At 53.0% G+C, this 23,003-nt stretch overlaps 1 protein-coding gene across 2 annotated transcripts in view; it reads right to left on the reverse strand.

Annotated features, from left to right (window-relative positions):
- The window catches only part of CCDC17 (coiled-coil domain containing 17), a 195,254-nt gene that overhangs the window by 171,027 nt on the left and 1,224 nt on the right, over positions 1-23,003 (reverse strand). For both annotated transcript variants that reach the window (XM_073594020.1, XM_073594019.1), the window contains exons 2-3: positions 19,866-20,066; positions 9,158-9,292 (exon numbers count right to left, since the gene is read on the reverse strand). In XM_073594020.1, the coding sequence (XP_073450121.1) occupies positions 9,158-9,292; positions 19,866-20,045 (315 nt within the window). In that variant the 5' untranslated portion in view covers positions 20,046-20,066. The remainder of the gene's footprint in view (positions 1-9,157; positions 9,293-19,865; positions 20,067-23,003) is intronic.

Consider the following 23,003-nt stretch of genomic DNA (forward strand, 5'->3'; position numbering starts at 1 on the left):
ACTGGTGGTGGGGGTGTAATGGTGTGGGGGATGGGATATCACAGGTTCAGGCTGGTGGTGGAGGTGTAATGGTGTGGGGGAGGGGATATCACCGGTTCAGGCTGGTGGTGGGGGTGTAATGGTGTGGGGGATGGGATATCACCGGTTCAGGCTGGTGGTGGGGGTGTAATGGTGTGGGGGATGGGATATCACCGGTTCAGGCTGGTGGTGGGGGTGTAATGGTGTGGGGGGATGGGATATCACCGGTTCAGGCTGGTGGTGGTGGTGGTGGTGTAATGGTGTGGGGGATGGGATATCACAGGTTCAGGCTGGTGGTGGGGGTGTAATGGTGTGGGGGATGGGATATCACCGGTTCAGGCTGGTGGTGGGGGTGTAATGGTGTGGGGGGATGGGATATCACCGGTTCAGGCTGGTGGTGGTGGTGGTGGTGTAATGGTGTGGGGGATGGGATATCACAGGTTCAGGCTGGTGGTGGGGGTGTAATGGTGTGGGGGATGGGATATCACCGGTTCAGGCTGGTGGTGGGGGTGTAATGGTGTGGGGGATGGGATATCACCGGTTCAGGCTGGTGGTGGGGGTGTAATGGTGTGGGGGATGGGATATCACCGGTTCAGGCTGGTGGTGGGGGTGTAATGGTGTGGGGGATGGGATATCACCGGTTCAGGCTGGTGGTGGGGGTGTAATGGTGTGGGGGATGGGATATCACCGGTTCAGGCTGGTGGTGGGGGTGTAATGGTGTGGGGGATGGGATATCACCGGTTCAGGCTGGTGGTGGGGGTGTAATGGTGTGGGGGAGGGGATATCACCGGTTCAGGCTGGTGGTGGGGGTGTAATGGTGTGGGGGATGGGGTATCACCGGTTCAGGCTGGTGGTGGGGTGTAATGGTGTGGGGGATGGGATATCACCGGTTCAGGCTGGTGGTGGGGGTGTAATGGTGTGGGGGATGGGATATCACCGGTTCAGGCTGGTGGTGGGGGTGTAATGGTGTGGGGGATGGGATATCACCGGTTCAGGCTGGTGGTGGGGGTGTAATGGTGTGGGGGATGGGATATCACCGGTTCAGGCTGGTGGTGGAGGTGTAATGGTGTGGGGGATGGGGTATCACCGGTTCAGGCTGGTGGTGGGGGTGTAATGGTGTGGGAGATGGGGTATCACCGGTTCAGGCTGGTGGTGGGGGTGTAATGGTGTGGGGGATGGGATATCACCGGTTCAGGCTGGTGGTGGAGGTGTAATGGTGTGGGGGATGGGATATCACCGGTTCAGGCTGGTGGTGGGGGTGTAATGGTGTGGGGGATGGGATATCACCGGTTCAGGCTGGTGGTGGGGGTGTAATGGTGTGGGGGATGGGATATCACCGGTTCAGGCTGGTGGTGGGGGTGTAATGGTGTGGGGGATGGGATATCACCGGTTCAGGCTGGTGGTGGGGGTGTAATGGTGTGGGGGAGGGGATATCACCGGTTCAGACTGGTGGTGGGGGTGTAATGGTGTGGGGGATGGGATATCACCGGTTCAGGCTGGTGGTGGGGGTGTAATGGTGTGGGGGATGGGATATCACAGGTTCAGGCTGGTGGTGGGGGTGTATTGGTGTGGGGGATGGGATATCACCGGTTCAGGCTGGTGGTGGGGGGTGTAATGGTGTGGGGGATGGGATATCACCGGTTCAGGCTGGTGGTTAGGGTGTAATGGTGTGGGGGATGGGATATCACCGGTTCAGGCTGGTGGTGGGGGTGTAATGGTGTGGGGGATGGGATATCACCGGTTCAGGCTGGTGGTGGGGGGTGTAATGGTGTGGGGGATGGGATATCACCGGTTCAGGCTGGTGGTGGGGGTGTAATGGTGTGGGGGATGGGATATCACCGGTTCAGACTGGTGGTGGGGGTGTAATGGTGTGGGGGATGGGATATCACCGGTTCAGGCTGGTGGTGGGGGTGTAATGGTGTGGGGGATGGGATATCACCGGTTCAGGCTGGTGGTGGGGGTGTAATGGTGTGGGGGATGGGATATCACCGGTTCAGACTGGTGGTGGGGGTGTAATGGTGTGGGGGATGGGATATCACCGGTTCAGGCTGGTGGTGAGGGTGTAATGGTGTGGGGGATGTGATATCACCGGTTCAGGCTGGTGGTGGGGGTGTAATGGTGTGGGGGATGGGATATCACCGGTTCAGGCTGGTGGTGAGGGTGTAATGGTGTGGGGGATGTGATATCACCGGTTCAGGCTGGTGGTGGGGGTGTAATGGTGTGGGGGATGGGATATCACCGGTTCAGACTGGTGGTGGGGGTGTAATGGTGTGGGGGATGGGATATCACCGGTTCAGGCTGGTGGTGGGGGTGTAATGGTGTGGGGGATGGGATATCACCGGTTCAGGCTGGTGGTGGGGGTGTAATGGTGTGGGGGATGGGATATCACCGGTTCAGGCTGGTGGTGGGGGTGTAATGGTGTGGGGGATGGGATATCACCGGTTCAGGCTGGTGGTGGGGGTGTAATGGTGTGGGGGATGGGATATCACCGTTTCAGGCTGATGGTGGGGGGTGTAATGGTGTGGGGGGGATGGGGTATCACCGGTTCAGGCTGGTGGTGGGGGTGTAATGGTGTGGGGGATGGGATATCACCGGTTCAGGCTGGTGGTGGGGGTGTAATGGTGTGGGGGATGGGGTATCACCGGTTCAGACTGGTGGTGGGGGTGTAATGGTGTGGGGGATGGGATATCACCGGTTCAGGCTGGTGGTGGGGGTGTAATGGTGTGGGGGATGGGATATCACCGGTTCAGGCTGGTGGTGGGGGTGTAATGGTGTGGGGGATGGGATATCACCGGTTCAGGCTGGTGGTGGAGGTGTAATGGTGTGGGGGATGGGATATCACCGGTTCAGGCTGGTGGTGGGGGTGTAATGGTGTGGGGGATGGGATATCACTGGTTCAGGCTGGTGGTGGGGGTGTAATGGTGTGGGGGATGGGATATCACCGGTTCAGGCTGGTGGTGGGGGTGTAATGGTGTGGGGGATGGGGTATCACCGGTTCAGGCTGGTGGTGGGAGTGTAATGGTGAAGGGGGATGGGATATCACCGGTTCAGGCTGGTGGTGGGGGGTGTAATGGTGTGGGGGATGGGATATCACCGGTTCAGGCTGGTGGTGGGGGTGTAATGGTGTGGGGGATGGGATATCACAGGTTCAGGCTGGTGGTGGGGGTGTAATGGTGTGGGGGATGGGATATCACCGGTTCAGGCTGGTGGTGGGGGGTGTAATGGTGTGGGGGAGGGGATATCACCGGTTCAGGCTGGTGGTGGGGGTGTAATGGTGTGGGGGATGGGGTATCACCGGTTCAGGCTGGTGGTGGGGTGTAATGGTGTGGGGGATGGGATATCACTGGTTCAGGCTGGTGGTGGAGGTGTAATGGTGTGGGGGATGGGATATCACCGGTTCAGACTGGTGGTGGGGGTGTAATGGTGTGGGGGGATGGGATATCACCGGTTCAGGCTGGTGGTGGGGGTGTAATGGTGTGGGGGATGGGATATCACAGGTTCAGGCTGGTGGTGGAGGTGTAATGGTGTGGGGGATAGGGTATCACCGGTTCAGGCTGGTGGTGGGGGTGTAATGGTGTGGGGGATGGGATATCACCGGTTCAGGCTGGTGGTGGGGGTGTAATGGTGTGGGGGAGGGGATATCACCGGTTCAGGCTGGTGGTGGGGGTGTAATGGTGTGGGGGATGGGGTATCACCGGTTCAGGCTGGTGGTGGAGGTGTAATGGTGTGGGGGATGGGATATCACCGGTTCAGGCTGGTGGTGGAGGTGTAATGGTGTGGGGGATGGGATATCACCGGTTCAGGCTGGTGGTGGGGGTGTAATGGTGTGGGGGATGGGATATCACAGGTTCAGGCTGGTGGTGGGGGTGTAATGGTGTGGGGGATGGGATATCACAGGTTCAGGCTGGTGGTGGGGGTGTAATGGTGTGGGGGATGGGATATCACCGGTTCAGGCTGGTGGTGGGGGTGTAATGGTGTGGGGGATGGGGTATCACCGGTTCAGGCTGGTGGTGGGGGTGTAATGGTGTGGGGGATGGGATATCACCGGTTCAGGCTGGTGGTGGGGGTGTAATGGTGTGGGGGATGGGATATCAGGCTGGTGGTGGAGGTGTAATGGTGTGGGGGATGGGATATCACCGGTTCAGACTGGTGGTGGGGGTGTAATGGTGTGGGGGATGGGATATCACCAGTTCAGGCTGGTAGTGGGGGTGTAATGGTGTGGGGGATGGGATATCACCGGTTCAGGCTGGTGGTGGGGGGTGTAATGGTGTGGGGGATGGGATATCACCGGTTCAGGCTGGTGGTGGGGTGTAATGGTGTGGGGGATGGGATATCACCGGTTCAGGCTGGTGGTGGGGGTGTAATGGTGTGGGGGATGGGATATCACCGGTTCAGGCTGGTGGTGGGGGTGTAATGATGTGGGGGATGGGATATCACCGGTTCAGGCTGGTGGTGGGGGTGTAATGGTGTGGGGGATGGGATATCACCGGTTCAGGCTGGTGGTGGGGGTGTAATGGTGTGGGGGATGGGATATCACCGGTTCAGGCTGGTGGTGTAATGGTGTGGGGGATGGGATGTCACCGGTTCAGGCTGGTGGTGGGGGTGTAATGGTGTGGGGGATGGGATATCACCGGTTCAGGCAGATGGTGGGGGTGTAATGGTGTGGGGGATGGGATATCACCGGTTCAGGCTGGTGGTGGGGGTGTAATGGTGTGGGGGAGGGGATATCACCGGTTCAGGCTGGTGGTGGGGGTGTAATGGTGTGGGGGATGGGATGTCACCGGTTCAGGCTGGTGGTGTAATGGTGTGGGGGATGGGATGTCACCGGTTCAGGCTGGTGGTGGAGGTGTAATGGTGTGGGGGATGGGATATCACCGGTTCAGGCTGGTGGTGGGGGTGTAATGGTGTGGGGGATGGGATATCACCGGTTCAGGCTGGTGGTGGAGGTGTAATGGTGTGGGGGATGGGATATCACCGGTTCAGGCTGGTGGTGGGGGTGTAATGGTGTGGGGGATGGGATGTCACCGGTTCAGGCTGGTGGTGTAATGGTGTGGGGGATGGGATGTCACCGGTTCAGGCTGGTGGTGGAGGTGTAATGGTGTGGGGGATGGGATATCACCGGTTCAGGCTGGTGGTGGGGGTGTAATGGTGTGGGGGATGGGATATCACCGGTTCAGGCTGGTGGTGGAGGTGTAATGGTGTGGGGGATGGGATATCACCGGTTCAGGCTGGTGGTGGGGGTGTAATGGTGTGGGGGATGGGATATCACCGGTTCAGACTGGTGGTGGGGGTGTAATGGTGTGGGGGATGGGATATCACCGGTTCAGGCTGGTGGTGGGGGTGTAATGGTGTGGGGGATGGGATATCACCGGTTCAGGCTGGTGGTGGGGGTGTAATGGTGTGGGGGATGGGATATCACCGGTTCAGACTGGTGGTGGGGGTGTAATGGTGTGGGGGATGGGATATCACCGGTTCAGGCTGGTGGTGGGGGTGTAATGGTGTGGGGGATGGGATATCACCGGTTCAGGCTGGTGGTGAGGGTGTAATGGTGTGGGGGATGGGATATCACCGGTTCAGGCTGGTGGTGGGGGTGTAATGGTGTGGGGGATGGGATATCACTGGTTCAGGCTGGTGGTGGGGGTGTAATGGTGTGGGGGATGGGATATCACCGGTTCAGGCTGGTGGTGGGGGGTATAATGGTGTGGGGGATGGGATATCACCAGTTCAGGCTGGTAGTGGGGGTGTAATGGTGTGGGGGATGGGATATCACCAGTTCAGGCTGGTAGTGGGGGTGTAATGGTGTGGGGGATGGGATATCACCGGTTCAGACTGGTGGTGGGGGTGTAATGGTGTGGGGGATGGGATATCACCGGTTCAGGCTGGTGGTGGGGGTGTAATGGTGTGGGGGATGGGATATCACCGGTTCAGGCTGGTGGTGGGGGTGTAATGGTGTGGGGGATGGGATATCACCGGTTCAGACTGGTGGTGGGGATGTAATGGTGTGGGGGATGGGATATCACCGGTTCAGGCTGGTGGTGGGGGGTGTAATGGTGTGGGGGATGGGATATCACCGGTTCAGGCTGGTGGTGGGGGTGTAATGGTGTGGGGGATGGGATATCACCGGTTCAGGCTGGTGGTGGGGGTGTAATGGTGTGGGGGATGGGATATCACCGGTTCAGGCTGGTGGTGGAGGTGTAATGGTGTGGGGGATGGGATATCACCGGTTCAGGCTGGTGGTGGGGGTGTAATGGTGTGGGGGATGGGATATCACCGGTTCAGGCTGGTGGTGGGGGGTGTAATGGTGTGGGGGATGGGATATCACCGGTTCAGGCTGGTGGTGGAGGTGTAATGGTGTGGGGGATGGGATATCACCGGTTCAGGCTGGTGGTGGGGGGTATAATAGTGTGGGGGATGGGATATCACCGGTTCAGGCTGGTGGTGGGGGTGTAATGGTGTGGGGGAGGGGATATCACCGGTTCAGGCTGGTGGTGGGGGTGTAATGGTGTGGGGGATGGGATATCACAGGTTCAGGCTGGTGGTGGGGGTGTAATGGTGTGGGGGATGGGATATCACCGGTTCAGGCTGGTGGTGGGGGTGTAATGGTGTGGGGGATGGGATATCAGCGGTTCAGGCTGGTGGTGTAATGGTGTGGGGGATGGGATATCACCGGTTCAGGCTGGTGGTTAGGGTGTAATGGTGTGGGGGATGGGATATCACCGGTTCAGGCTGGTGGTGGGGGTGTAATGGTGTGGGGGATGGGATATCACCGGTTCAGGCTGGTGGTGGGGGTGTAATGGTGTGGGGGATGGGATATCAGGCTGGTGGTGGAGGTGTAATGGTGTGGGGGATGGGATATCACCGGTTCAGACTGGTGGTGGGGGTGTAATGGTGTGGGGGATGGGATATCACCGGTTCAGGCTGGTGGTGGGGGTGTAATGGTGTGGGGGATGGGATATCACTGGTTCAGACTGGTGGTGGGGGTGTAATGGTGTGGGGGATGGGATATCACTGGTTCAGACTGGTGGTGGGGGTGTAATGGTGTGGGGGATGGGATATCACCGGTTCAGGCTGGTGGTGGGGGTGTAATGGTGTGGGGGATGGGATATCACCGGTTCAGACTGGTGGTGAGGGTGTAATGGTGTGGGGGATGGGATATCACCGGTTCAGGCTGGTGGTGGGGGGTGTAATGGTGTGGGGGATGGGATATCACCGGTTCAGGTTGGTGGTGGGGGTGTAATGGTGTGGGGGATGGGATATCACCGGTTCAGGCTGGTGGTGGGGGTGTAATGGTGTGGGGGATGGGATATCACCGGTTCAGGCTGGTGGTGGGGGTGTAATGGTGTGGGGGATGGGATATCACCGGTTCAGGCTGGTGGTGGGGGTATAATGGTGTGGGGGAGGGGATATCACCGGTTCAGACTGGTGGTGGGGGTGTAATGGTGTGGGGGATGGGATATCACAGGTTCAGGCTGGTGGTGGGGGTGTAATGGTGTGGGGGATGGGATATCACCGGTTCAGGCTGGTGGTGGAGGTGTAATGGTGTGGGGGATGGGATATCACCGGTTCAGGCTGGTGGTGGAGGTGTAATGGTGTGGGGGATGGGATATCACCGGTTCAGGCTGGTGGTGGGGGTGTAATGGTGTGGGGGATGGGATATCACCGGTTCAGGCTGGTGGTGGGGGTGTAATGATGTGGAGGATGGGATATCACCGGTTCAGGCTGGTGGTGGGGGTGTAATGGTGTGGGGGATGGGATATCACCGGTTCAGGCTGGTGGTGGGGGTGTAATGGTGTGGGGGATGGGATGTCACCGGTTCAGGCTGGTGGTGGAGGTGTAATGGTGTGGGGGATGGGATATCACCGGTTCAGACTGGTGGTGGTGGTGTAATGGTGTGGGGGATGGGATGTCACCGGTTCAGGCTGGTGGTGGAGGTGTAATGGTGTGGGGGATGGGATATCACCGGTTCAGACTGGTGGTGGGGGTGTAATGGTGTGGGGGATGGGATATCACATGTTCAGGCTGGTGGTGGGGGTGTAATGGTGTGGGGGAGGGGATATCACAGGTTCAGACTGGTGGTGGGGGTGTAATGGTGTGGGGGATGGGATATCACCGGTTCAGGCTGGTGGTGGAGGTGTAATGGTGTGGGGGATGGGATATCACCGGTTCAGGCTGGTGGTGGGGGTGTAATGGTGTGGGGGATGGGATATCACCGGTTCAGACTGGTGGTGGGGGTGTAATGGTGTGGGGGATGGGATATCACCGGTTCAGGCTGGTGGTGGGGGTGTAATGGTGTGGGGGATGGGATATCACAGGTTCAGGCTGGTGGTGGAGGTGTAATGGTGTGGGGGATGGGATATCACCGGTTCAGGCTGGTGGTGGGGGGTGTAATGGTGTGGGGGATGGGATATCACCGGTTCAGGCTGGTGGTGGGGGTGTAATGGTGTGGGGGATGGGGTATCACCGGTTCAGGCTGGTGGTGGGGGGTGTAATGGTGTGGGGGATGGGATATCACCGGTTCAGGCTGGTGGTGGGGGTGTAATGGTGTGGGGGATGGGGTATCACCGGTTCAGGCTGGTGGTGGGGGGTGTAATGGTGTGGGGGATGGGATATCACCGGTTCAGGCTGGTGGTGGGGGTGTAATGGTGTGGGGGATGGGGTATCACTGGTTCAGGCTGGTGGTGGGGGTGTAATGGTGTGGGGGATGGGGTATCACCGGTTCAGGCTGGTGGTGGGGGTGTAATGGTGTGGGGGATGGGGTATCACCGGTTCAGGCTGGTGGTGGTGGTGTAATGGTGTGGGGGATGGGATATCACCGGTTCAGGCTGGTGGTGGAGGTGTAATGGTGTGGGGGATGGGATATCACCGGTTCAGGCTGGTGGTGGGGGGTGTAATGCTGTGGGGGATGGGATATCACCGGTTCAGGCTGGTGGTGGGGGGTGTAATGGTGTGGGGGATGGGATATCACCGGTTCAGGCTGGTGGTGGAGGTGTAATGGTGTGGGGGATGGGATATCACCGGTTCAGGCTGGTGGTGGGGGGTGTAATGCTGTGGGGGATGGGATATCACCAGTTCAGGCTGGTAGTGGGGGGCCCTAGTGGTCATTAAAGGAAATACAAGTCCCCCTCCCCCATCCACCCACCTCCTCGGTGAGGCTCTTTAAGGCCTTGCTGTCGGTGACGTCATCCCGCGGTTCGTCGTATTCTCCCGTCAGGCGTCGCTCCCTCTCATTCAATTGGTTTTCTCGCGCTCTCAGCCGGGCGACGCTCTCTCTTGTCTATGGGATGGAAAGAACTGACTTCAATGCTGTTCAGCCAGGGTGCAGATTTCACTGAACACAAGACATACAACATGGCAGAGGCGCCGTCACCATTCACCGCCAACCTCCTCCCTCCCCCAACCAAAACCCAGAGACCACCGCTGGGTGCCGCCATTTTGGATGTCAGCAGACTCCCAGTGACACCCTATTGTATTCCTCTTCGCTGCTCCCTCTACAGAGGTGAGGGGTGGGGCAGAGGAGCTGGGCCAGCACAGACAGTATTTAGACACTCCCAGAAGAGGAGAGGAGGGAGGGGGCAGCGCCTCATACCAATCTGAATCTATGAAGGGCGATATGTCGGTGACGGGGTCTCAGTCCGCTGTTGCCCCGCCCCATGTGGCACCATCTTTGAGCCGATGTCGGGACCCAGCAGAGATGTGCAGTACACATGTGGGGGGTTTCCTGGGGGGCTCATGATAACCATGCTGCATTTTATTGCAGTGTAATGTCAGCCTGCGCTGCGCATTGTGCTGCCCAACATTGCACTGAATGATGTGTACATTTTGTACACTTTAAATAAAGCTGGTACAAAACAAACAAAAAAAAGTTACAGTGCAGTGTGCTGAATCACGCACCAAACTTCCCCCAACCAGCCGACAACACAGAGCTCTGCAATTCAACGAACAAACTTTGTGAATTTTGATATCCCTTCACTTCCTGTCCTGCCCCATCGGGGAGATATCCCTTCACTTCCTGTCCTGTCCCATCGGGGAGATATCCCTTCACTTTCTGTCCTGCCCCATCGGGGAGATATCCCTTCACTTCCTGTCCTGCCGCATCGGGGAGATACCCCTTCACTTCCTGTCCTGCCCCATCGGGGAGATATCCCTTCACTTCCTGTCCTGCCCCATCGGGGAGATATTCTTTCACTTCCTGTCCTGTCCCATCGGGGAGATATCCCTTCACTTCCTGTCCTGCCCCATCGGGGAGATATTCTTTCACTTCCTGTCCTGTCCCATCGGGGAGATATCCCTTCACTTCCTGTCCTGCCCCATCGGGGAGATATCCCTTCACTTCCTGTCCTGCCCCATCGGGGAGATATCCCTTCACTTCCTGTCCTGCCCCATCGGGGAGATATCCCTTCACTTCCTGTCCTGCCCCATCGGGGAGATATCCCTTCACTTCCTGTCCTGCCCCATCGGGGAGATATCCCTTCACTTCCTGTCCTGCCCCATCGGGGAGATATCCCTTCACTTCCTGTCCTGCCCCATCGGGGAGATATCCCTTCACTTCCTGTCCTGCCCCATCGGGGAGATATCCCTTCACTTCCTGTCCTGCCGCATCGGGGAGATATCCCTTCACTTCCTGTCCTGCCCCATCGGGGAGATATTCTTTCACTTCCTGTCCCATCGGGGAGATATCCCTTCACTTCCTGTCCTGTCCCATCGGGGAGATATCCCTTCACTTCCTGTCCTGCCCCATCGGGGAGATATTCTTTCACTTCCTGTCCTGTCCCATCGGGGAGATATCCCTTCACTTCCTGTCCTGCCCCATCGGGGAGATATTCTTTCACTTTCTGTCCTGTCCCATCGGGGAGATATCCCTTCACTTCCTGTCCTGCCCCATCGGGGAGATATCCCTTCACTTCCTGTCCTGTCCCATCGGGGAGATATCCCTTCACTTCCTGTCCTGTCCCATCGGGGAGATATTCTTTCACTTTCTGTCCTGCCCCATCGGGGAGATATCCCTTCACTTCCTGTCCTGTCCCATCGGGGAGATATCCCTTCACTTCCTGTCCTCCATCGGGGAGATATCCCTTCACTTCCTGTCCTGTCCCATCGGGGAGATATCCCTTCACTTCCTGTCCTGCCCCATCGGGGAGATATTCTTTCACTTCCTGTCCTGTCCCATCGGGGAGATATCCCTTCACTTCCTGTCCTGCCCCATCGGGGAGATATTCTTTCACTTTCTGTCCTGTCCCATCGGGGAGATATCCCTTCACTTCCTGTCCTGCCCCATCGGGGAGATATCCCTTCACTTCCTGTCCTGCCCCATCGGGGAGATATCCCTTCACTTCCTGTCCTGCCCCATCGGGGAGATATCCCTTCACTTCCTGTCCTGCCCCATCGGGGAGATATCCCTTCACTTCCTGTCCTGCCCCATCGGGGAGATATCCCTTCACTTCCTGTCCTGCCCCATCGGGGAGATATCCCTTCACTTCCTGTCCTGCCGCATCGGGGAGATATCCCTTCACTTCCTGTCCTGCCCCATCGGGGAGATATTCTTTCACTTCCTGTCCCATCGGGGAGATATCCCTTCACTTCCTGTCCTGTCCCATCGGGGAGATATCCCTTCACTTCCTGTCCTGCCCCATCGGGGAGATATTCTTTCACTTCCTGTCCTGTCCCATCGGGGAGATATCCCTTCACTTCCTGTCCTGCCCCATCGGGGAGATATTCTTTCACTTTCTGTCCTGTCCCATCGGGGAGATATCCCTTCACTTCCTGTCCTGCCCCATCGGGGAGATATCCCTTCACTTCCTGTCCTGTCCCATCGGGGAGATATCCCTTCACTTCCTGTCCTGTCCCATCGGGGAGATATTCTTTCACTTTCTGTCCTGCCCCATCGGGGAGATATCCCTTCACTTCCTGTCCTGTCCCATCGGGGAGATATCCCTTCACTTCCTGTCCTCCATCGGGGAGATATCCCTTCACTTCCTGTCCTGCCCCATCGGGGAGATATTCTTTCACTTCCTGTCCTGTCCCATCGGGGAGATATCCCTTCACTTCCTGTCCTGCCCCATCGGGGAGATATTCTTTCACTTCCTGTCCTGCCCCATCGGGGAGATATTCTTTCACTTTCTGTCCTGTCCCATCGGGGAGATATCCCTTCACTTCCTGTCCTGTCCCATCGGGGAGATATTCTTTCACTTCCTGTCCTGTCCCATCGGGGAGATATCCCTTCACTTCCTGTCCTGTCCCATCGGGGAGATATTCTTTCACTTTCTGTCCTGTCCCATTGGGGAGATATCCCTTCACTTTCTGTCCTGTCCCATCGGGGAGATATCCCTTCACTTCCTGTCCTGTCCCATCGGGGAGATATCCCTTCACTTCCTGTCCTGTCCCATCGGGGAGATATCCCTTCACTTTCTGTCCTGCCCCATCGGGGAGATATCCCTTCACTTCCTGTCCTCCATCGGGGAGATATCCCTTCACTTCCTGTCCTCCATCGGGGAGATATCCCTTCACTTCCTGTCCTGGGAAGCTGAAAGCGATCTCTTCCCAGAGAGTTGTCCTTAGAATGTCCCCAGGGTAAGATTTCTGCACATATTACATTTCTATTGATCATCATTACAAAGGCAATGCACCCGCCTTGTTGGTGATCTTTATTATACGGCATGTTGGGGCGTCCAGAGAGGCGCCAGATCTCTGATATTTAGTACCAATGAAAAGACCTCATTCACACCGAGCCAATTGGAATCCTGGGCAAAATCCTCGAGATTCCAAATCACGCTAATATCGCGTCACGCGTTTGGGTGCCTTTTCATTCTTCACAGCACCTTGAATGCTGTGCACAATTGTCCTGGGACTAAAATGTATGCCAATCACGACAAAACACACACGAAACGCGTCACCCACAAAGGTGCGGGAGCTTTTTTATGTACTAAACGTGCAAAGGGCGGCCGATATGTGCGACATGCAGAAACGCATGAAAACTGTCCCCAAAAAAGTGAGCAGGACCGCGCATTCCCACTGAGAAGTGTGAAAGGGGCTTCACTGGTCTCATATATCAGGAAGTTCATCTATATACATCCCGCCAGATCAATGAGGGAAGTCATCAATAAAAAGACTCCTCCCCCTTCATCAGGGTGGGCGTGTTGTATCATCAATACTCCTAGAATATGACCAATAATATTCATCGTATCCATATTATAGAAATATTGTTATCATTTATAGTCCCGCCCATTTCTGAGGGGGGGGCTGAACCCCGATATGCGTTGGCTCTCTTTTTTGATTATTCTTCCGTGTTTCTGGCGAGACGTGTGCAGAAAACGTTGGTGTTCTTCATTTCCGATCGATTCTTTATGTAGCTAATTTCATTTAGTTTTGTTTTATTTATTCGTTTTCAACCGGATTCAAATTTTCCCAATGAATTTGAATTTCCAAAAACTGGAATATTCTATTTTGTAAATAATAAAATGAAGCCGCGCTATAAACTACAATCAACACTAAAACAATATAAAGTGCAAATGTGATAAACAGATCCGATGTGTGCAAATCATCCGAAATATTCCAATGCCAATAAAAAAATGTGCATCAAATATCACAACCATAAAAGTCTCTCCAATTGTGTAAAAAACAGGAGGGGGGAGGGGAAAGTGTCCAAGTGGAAATCATCAGGATAGGATGTGACGATCGCCTGTAGAGAACAATCACACCCAACGTGTTCTCCTCTCACCCCGATGGGTCATCAAGATGTTCGATCCGGGGAACCGTCTTCCTCTTCAATGGAAATATCCCAACAGGATGAAGAATGACTGCAGCCTCAAGGGATGGATGGATGAACAGATGGATGGGTAGGATGGATGGATGAACAGATGGATGGGTGGGGTGGATGAATGGATGGATGGGATGGATGAACAGATGGATGGGTGGGATGGATGGATGGATGGATGGGATGGATGAATGGATGGATGGGGTGGATGGACGGATGGGTGGATGGATGAATGGGGTGGATGGATGGGTGGATGGATGGGTGGATGGATGGATGGATGGGTGGATGGATGGGATGGATGGATGGATGGGATGGATGGATGGGTGGATGGATGGATGGGATGGATGGATGGGATAGATGGATGGGATGGATAGGATGGATGGATGGATGGGATGGATGGATGGATGGATGGGATGGATGGATGGGATGGATGGATGGGATGGATGAATGGATGGGATGGATGGATGGGCGGAAGGATGGATGGATGGATGGATGGGATGGATGGGGTGGATGGATGGGTGGATGGATGGATGGGTGGGTGGATGGATGGATGGATGGATGGATGGATGGATGGGATGGATGGATGGGTGGATGGGATGGATGGATGGGATGGAAGGATGGATGGGATGGATGGATGGAAGGATGGATGGATGGGATGGATGGGGTGGATGGATGGGTGGATGGATGGATGGATGGGTGGGTGGATGGGGTGGATGGATGGATGGATGGATGGGATGGATGGATGGGTGGATGGGATGGATGGATGGGATGGAAGGATGGATGGGATGGATGGATGGAAGGATGGATGGATGGGATGGATGTTTTCCCATACGTTCCACAGCTTCCGTTGTTATTCATCCTGTTGGGATATTTCCATTGAAGAGGAAGACGGTTCCCCGGATCGAACATCTTGATGACCCATCGGGGTGAGAGGAGAACACGTTGGGTGTGATTGTTCTCTACAGACGATCGTCACATCCTATCCTGATGATTTCCACTTGGACACTTTTCCCCTCCCCCCCTCCTGTTTTTTGCACTTATTTTGCACAATTGGAGAGACTTTTAATGGTTGTGATATTTGATGCACATTTTTTATTGGAATATTTCGGATGATTTGCACACATCGGATCTGTTTATCACATTTGCACTTTATATTGTTTTAGTGTTGATTATAGTTTATAGTGCGGCTTCATTTTATTATTTACATATCTCTTGGTGACACTTTAGAAGTTCAGCTTTATATACATTTTGATTTACTTTAATCATCAACATTTTTAGTAGCGCATAAAGTAAAGGGAGAGCGGCGTGATGACGTCACCTGAACACGCGTAGTCCCGGAAGTAACGGGCGTTCGTCTGAGTGAGCCGACGGCTCAAACAGTATTGGATGCCAGATATATATAAGAGCATTTCTCTGTAATTATTAGAGTTATAAAGGTTTTTACACTATGGGAGCCCCTCCTTTCTTCTATGTGTCTGGTGACTGTCTGTGGGCCAATGAGAGGAGGAGAGCTGGTATCATATCGCTTCATCCTGAGACTGTGGTTGGTTATAAGATAAAGAGAAAGGAAAAGGACCCCTCAGAGAGTGGTGGGACTTTGAAGGCAACGAAATAGGAATAAAAAAACAGGTTTTATTAATACAAATATATAAAAATATACATATCGAAAAAAATTTTTTGCAAATACAAGCATATAAGTCAGTTTGACAATAAAAACAATATTCTGCTGGTAAGCGAACAAAAGATGTGTTCATGTAGTCTTCTACCTGAGCCTACGCGTTTCGGGACTGGAGTCCCTTCATCAGGGGCAAATGGTAAGCAGACTTTACACTAGTAAAACATGAAATATCGTAATTAAGTACAATTGCATTGAACATGTTTACTGCATTTGACATCATTCTAGGAAAAAAAAAAAAAAAAAACTACACACCCAAGCATGAACAGGAGGAGAGACCAACCGCCGGAGCCACTCTCGGGGGCAACCACACACAGGACGCCCGGAAACCAAAATTTACAAACCAACATGAATCCATTGAATCTATTCTCAATAAACATTGGCACCTTTTACACTCTGACAATACTCTACGCCCATATCTACCTGCTCGGCCGGAAATCACTTACCGGCGTACCAGTTCCCTGCGTGACCACTTGGTCCGCAGTGAATTTGCTGGTGAAACACGCGGGGACCCCTGTAAGAGGTTTGGAACATTCACATGTGGAGGATGCTCCACTTGTAGATTCATGAACACACAACAGCATGTGACCCTCCCCAATGGACATCCATATAGACCTCGCCATTTTGCTAACTGTAAAACAGAAGGTGTGATATATCTTCTAGTTTGCCAGTGTCTTCAATTCTATGTAGGCAAGACCAAACAAAGATTCTCGGTGCGAGCCTCACGGCACATCTCCGCCATGAGGAAAGCGAATCCTGAACTTCCACTGGGGAGACATGTGGCTAATGTGCATCATGGTACTTTCCCCAATATCTACTTTCTAATTCTGGACAGAGTGCACCCCAGTCCGAGGGGTGGGGATTGGAATAAGGCCCTGCTGCAGCGGGAGGCCCGCTGGATTGCAGACCTTGCTGCCACCTCACCCCCCGGCCTCAATGATCATTTGAGTTTTAGATCTTTTCTAGAGGGTTTTTCCTCTGGGGTTTGCGAGAAAGATTTATAAAATACCGATGCTGTTATGTCCTCCTTGGTTGCCTCTGTGTATGTCCTTTTCTTGCTGTTTTTGTTTATTTTTATTTCCCCCCTTTCTTCACACACAGGTATGCCATGATTTGGGACACACTGTCGGCTACACTTGGGTAACATCTTTCCGCCACAGCTCTGGCCCCTCTTTGTCCCGCCCGGCGCACGCGGGCCCCCCGGGAAATTTTTGTCCTTCGGGGGGCCTCTTTAATGGGCACCCGGAACAGACTTGCGGAGTGTCTGGCGGCTCACTTGCTGCCGGTCCATGCCCGCCATTTATGGTGCCCTCTCCTGCGTCGGTGGGCGGTTTCTGCATTACCCCCCCCCCACCATTTGCTGTGGGGGGGTGCCGTGCGGCTCCCGCCCAGGGTCCCTCTGCCCCTGAAATGTCCCTGCAGCGACAATCGGAGGGTATTCTCAACACCTCTGTTCCTTCCTCTACCCCTATCCATACATCTTCTTCACATTACTTATGGTGCCCTCTCCCGCGTCGGTGGGCGGTTTTTGCGTGAACCCCCCCCCCCCACGGTTTGCTGTGTGGGGGGGTGCCGTGCAGCTCCCGCCCAGGGTCCTTCTGCCTCTGGGGTGTCCCTGTGACGACGATCGGTGGGTATTCTCCATACCCACCGATTCCTACTCCTATTAATACAATTTTTGTAGATACCCACCGATTCCTACTCCTATTAATACAATTTTTGTAGATTTTCCCCCCATGAGGTGGTTTGCATTGTCCTACTTGATGCACATTCTACCTGTGCATCGGTGGAGGGGCAGATCACCTCTATGTAAGTCCTCTCCTCTTTTGCTTTGCCTGACTGTTGCCACGGGTTCCCCTTCTCAGCGTCCATTGACGCTGTGGGAATCCCCTGGCATCTGTCACTGATTGGAGCTGCGGTGTAATGGGCGGGATCTCACGCCAATCATTGCCGCACCCGCCCCCTTTTTCCTCCTTTCATACCACGTCGTCATGGTTTCCCCTTCTCAGCGTCTGTTGACGCTGTAGGGTTTCCCTGCCTCTGCTACCGATTGGAGCTGCGGTATGATTGGCGGGATCCTACGCCAATCATTGCCGCACCCACCTCCTCTTCCTCCTCTTATATCCCGCCCCCCAACTCCGGCGTCTGTGTCACTGTCTGGCGCGGCGGCGGCGGTGTGGGGCGGCTGTAAGCCATCAACAACAACTGAAACATTAGAGACTCAGGTAAGGCTCTCTCTGCACTACCTACCAGGACTATTCTCACCTATATCCCCGAATACAAGCATACCGCTCAGCGTGCCTGCCCGGGGAACACCCTGGCCATGCACATTGGGCTGCATTACACATAGCCAACATCCTTCCTTTACTTTTCCTTTACAGATTTATCTGCATGAGGTCGCTACCTCTCATTCTAACCTTAGCAGATTTTGCGCTTCTAGCACATCCGCTTCCTCTACTTGCTACTGGGTATACTTTTACACACCAATATTGGGGTAAGTTATGAATACTGAGATTACTTTCTCACCTATGACTTTGATGAATACCCGCATGCTGTGCGATTTGCATGCATTCTTAACACATGGTTGTATTGCTGTTCTGACACATGTTACTTATGCGTCTTCAGCAGATGTATATTTAATTATTTTACAAGCCCCCCCCTTTTTTCTAACAATTCAGCACATAAGGCCTTTTTTTGTTTTCCCCTTTTTTGTATTTTCAGACAGCGAATCCCCCTTTTCCCCTCTGATTTCTCGTTCGCTGGGACCTCCTGGGGTAGCGTTGTCCCCCTTTGTGGTGATACACTGGGACCAGTGTGGAGAAGGTGGGGCCAGTAATACGCCCGTTTCCCAAATTTTGGTTTCCGGGCGTCCTGTGTGTGGTTGCCCCCGAGAGTGGCTCCGGCGGTTGGTCTCTCCTCCTGTTCATGCTTGGGTGTGTAGTTTTTTTTTTTTTTTTTTTTTTTTTTTCCTAGAATGATGTCAAATGCAGTAAACATGTTCAATGCAATTGTACTTAATTACGATATTTCATGTTTTACTAGTGTAAAGTCTGCTTACCATTTGCCCCTGATGAAGGGACTCCAGTCCCGAAACGCGTAGGCTCAGGTAGAAGACTACATGAACACATCTTTTGTTCGCTTACCAGCAGAATATTGTTTTTATTGTCAAACTGACTTATATGCTTGTATTTGCAAAAAATTTTTTTCGATATGTATATTTTTATATATTTGTATTAATAAAACCTGTTTTTTTATTCCTATTTCATTGCCTTCAAAGTCCCACCACTCTCTGAGGGGTCCTTTTCCTTTCTCCGTATGCTAGGGATGGTGGCAACTTCTGTGACACCATTGGATGGTACCTTTTCCCCTTTTCTGGTTATAAGATAAAAGGCGCTTGTGATCTCCTGAGCAGAGCTTATCCACATCACTAGCTTCCATATTGTGATCTTCCTCTGAAGAACAACAACATCTGTTTATTACTCTTCACTCATATGGACTCTTAATATTATGTTTTTAGTGAGTGGATATTTATTTTGCTTTGATCTCATTTAGTTTTTCCATTTTAAGCATAAAGTACTTTACTTAATTCTTTCTCTTCTAATCTTATTTATTATATTTTTTTTCTATTCTGTTCTTTTATTTTCTAATGTATTTTATTACATTGTATTCTAAATTTGAATGTTGAAATTCAGAAGATGGCTTTATTTTTTTCATTCTATTCTAATCTATTACATTTTTTGGGGGTTTTATTCTTCTATTTTCTATTCTATAAGAATTATCATCTTATTTCACTTTTATGCCTCTTATGGCATTTATTGTAATATGTTTCCATTTTAAATTCAAATTCATTTTCGAACTAAAATAATTCATTTCATTATAATTTATTTTGGATTTGTTGAAATTCGTCACTATTGTGATTCAGAAATTTAGATACTTCCGAATCTCCGAATAATAAAAATTTCAATCCATGACGAAATGCGTTGCATGTCTGTTTCTGGCACCTTCTGCTTCCAGTATAGATGTATATTATTTTCAATGGGTGTTCTACTAGAAATACGTGTAACATGTGACGCAACATGCATGTGTAAGTAAATAAGCTTTAAAGGGTTAGTTCACCTTTTCCGATAATAAAAAAGGTTTAATGCCATTAAATTAGCAAAGTCTCAAGATTAGAGTCTCCCCTCCCCCCACCCATATGGATACAATCTGGAAAGGGTGATTCTTGGGACAGGTCATCACTTCCTTCCCTTCTCCCTATAGAAAAGGGAAGGTTTGGCAGGCATGGGATGTGATAAGGTATGACAGCCAATCGGATGTTAGCTTCCTGTCAGTTCAGAAGAAAGATTGTTTCTGATTGGCTGCTCACTTCACAATATTTTTGGTCTTTGGTGAATGACCCCCTCCTCCCCCAACCCTTATTACCGTGAAGTCAGGTGTGTCAGCTTGTCGCGGCAGTGAGGTGCTCACATAGCGGGAGCGCAGTACAGTGGGGTCCCCGATTTGGCTCCCGATACAGAACTTCTCCCGATGCTTCTCCAGCAGGGATCGGGTGCGGAACGTCATGTTGCAGTTGTGGCACCGGTGACTCCCCAGATCCGCCATCACCGGATCTTCCTTCCCCACCTAGACAACAGAAAATTCCACACTGGTCAACCACCGCTAAAAATGCCATTTCCCTGGCTGCCTCCTCCTTCATGGAGGGGGGGGGGGGACAGTTCAGGGACAGCCCAGGCCATGAAGTGAAAATGCTGGTTGCCTGGCTGTCATGCATGACAAATGAATACAATTGGAGGTAAGAAATGTAGTTTATTATTAAAATAATCACAATAGAAAGGTGTAGAGAGTAGGAAGGACAGAGCAAGATTCAGAAACAACTTCAGTAAGAGGATTTGTGAAATCTGCTCTCAACATGTTTCACCCTCTTAGGCTTCTTCAGGAGATATACAAAGCTGTACACTGTGCTAACAAAAAGCATCATCATCGACATTAACCCCCTCACCTCTGGAAGATTTACCCCCTTCATGACCAGGACATTTTTTGTTATTCAGCACTGCGTTACTTTATCTGGTAATCGCGCAGTCATACAACGCTGAACCCAAATTTACTCTTCTATCATTTTTTCCCACAAGTTTTCTATTAGTAGTATTTGATCACCACTGCAGTATTCGGTACTGGGGCACAGCGGTTGGGGGAGGGGAAGTACTGTATGGATATCTACAGCGCTCAGTATAAATGACCTTCCAGGGACACTAAACTTTTCAGGAGGACCCCGAGATCCTCCAAGGACACCCCAGAAATCCTCCAGGAACACCCCAGAGATCCTCCAGGGACACCCCAGAAATCCTCCAGGAACACCCCAGAAGAGATCCTCCAGGGACACCCCAGAAATCCTCCAGGAACACCCCAGAAGAGATCCTCCAGGGACACCCCAGAAATCCTCCAGGGACACCCCAGAGATCCTCCAGGAACACCCCAGAAGAGATCCTCCAGGGACACCCCAGAAGAGATCCTCCAGGGACACCCCAGAAATCCTCCAGGGACACCCCAGAGATCCTCCAGGAACACCCCAGAAGAGATCCTCCAGGGACACCCCAGAAGAGATCCTCCAGGCAGTGGCGTAGCGTGGGGGGTGCAGAGGGGGCCGTGGCCCCGGGCGCAACATTTAGGGGGGCGCAATTCTGCGCCAGTGTGTGACTACTGGCTGCCTCCTCCTAAATTCACTGCCCTGTGTCCCCACGCTCTGGCCGCCATGTTCAGTCTCCGGCGCCCTGTGATTGGCCGTATGGGGTCATGTGCAGCGGCGCGGCTGGCCTGTCCATGATTGCGGTACATCCTGGAGTCCCGCCTCTGCAAATGTTCAGTCTCCGGCACCCTGTGATTGGGTAAATAGGGTCATGTGCGGAGGCAGGACTCCAGGATCAAGCGCGAGCGTTAACAGGCCAGCCCCGCCACCGCACATGACCCCATACACCCAATCACAAGGCGCCGGAGATTGAACATGGCGGAGTGCGGGGGACACAAAAATTCAAGATTGTGAGCCGCCGCTGTCTCCTTCTCCTGCTCCCCTCCGGACCGATGGGAAACAAAGAAGAAAAGGTGAGACTCTCTCGTGATGAGAGTCGTGTTGCTGGCCCAGGGGGAGGGGACACAGTCTGGGAAGAGGGAGTGGCCAACCAGAGAGAGAGAGAGTGAAGAAGAGCAGCTAGAGTCATGCAGTGTAGTGGTCAGTATAGGAATACTGTAGGTAGGATAGTGTAGTGGACAGTAAAGTAGTCAGTGCAGTATAGTGGACAGTATAGTGTAGTGGTCAGTGTAGTGGACAATATAGTGTAGTGGACAATATAGTGTAGTGGACAGTATAGTGGTCAGTATAGTGTAGTGGGCAATATAGTGTAGTGGACAGTGTAGTGTAGTGGACAATATAGTGGACAGTATAGTGTAGTGGGCAGTGTAGTGGACAGTATAGTGTAGTGGACAGTATAGTGGTCAGTATAGTGTAGTGGGCAGTATAGTGGACAGTATAGTGTAGTGGGCAGTATAGTGGACAGTATAGTATAGTGGGCAGTATAGTGTAGTGGGCAGTATAGTGGTCAGTGTAGTGGACAGTATAGTGTAGTGGACAGTATAGCGGTCAGTGTAGTGGTCAGTATAGTGTAGTGGACAGTATAGAGGTCAGTATAGTGGGCAGTATAGTGTAGTGGGCAGTATCGTGTAGTGGACAGTATAGCGGTCAGTGTAGTGGGCAGTATAGTGTAGTGGACAGTATAGCGGTCAGTGTAGTGGACAGTATAGCGGTCAGTGTAGTGGGCAGTATAGTGTAGTGGACAGTATAGCGGTCAGTGTAGTGGGCAGTATAGTGTAGTGGACAGTATAGCGGTCAGTGTAGTGGACAGTATAGTGGTCAGTGTAGTGGTCAGTATAGTGTAGTGGACAGTATAGTATAGTGGACAATATAGTGGTCAGTATAGTGGATAGTATAGTGTAGTGGACAGTATAGAGGTCAGTATAGTGGTCAGTATAGTGTAGTGGGCAGTATAGCGGTCAGTGTAGTGTAGTGGTCAGTGTAGTGGACAGTAGAGTGTAGTGGTCAGTATAGGAATCAGGTTGGTTAGTACTATTGTAGGAAGGGAAGGGACAGGACTCGGGGAGTGCTAAAAGTCCACAGGTTAGGGGGCGCAAATTACTTGCCTTGCCCCGGGCGCTGACAACCCACACTACGCCACTGCCTCCAGGGACACCCCAGAGATCCTCCAGGGACACCCCAGAAATCCTCCAGGGACACCCCAGAAGAGATCCTCCAGGAACACCCCAGAAGAGATCCTCCAGGGACACCCCCGAGATCCTCCAGGGACACCCCCGAGATCCTCCAGGGACACCCCAGAAGAGATCCTCCAGGAACACCCCAGAAGAGATCCTCCAGGAACACCCCAGAAGAGATCCTCCAGGGACACCCCCGAGATCCTCCAGGGACACCCCCGAGATCCTCCAGGGACACCCCCGAGATCCTCCAGGGACACCCCAGAAGAGATCCTCCAGGGACACCCCAGAAGAGATCCTCCA

This window comes from Aquarana catesbeiana, linkage group LG07 (genome assembly GCF_042186555.1).
Source record: "Aquarana catesbeiana isolate 2022-GZ linkage group LG07, ASM4218655v1, whole genome shotgun sequence".
Taxonomy (NCBI): domain Eukaryota; kingdom Metazoa; phylum Chordata; class Amphibia; order Anura; family Ranidae; genus Aquarana; species Aquarana catesbeiana.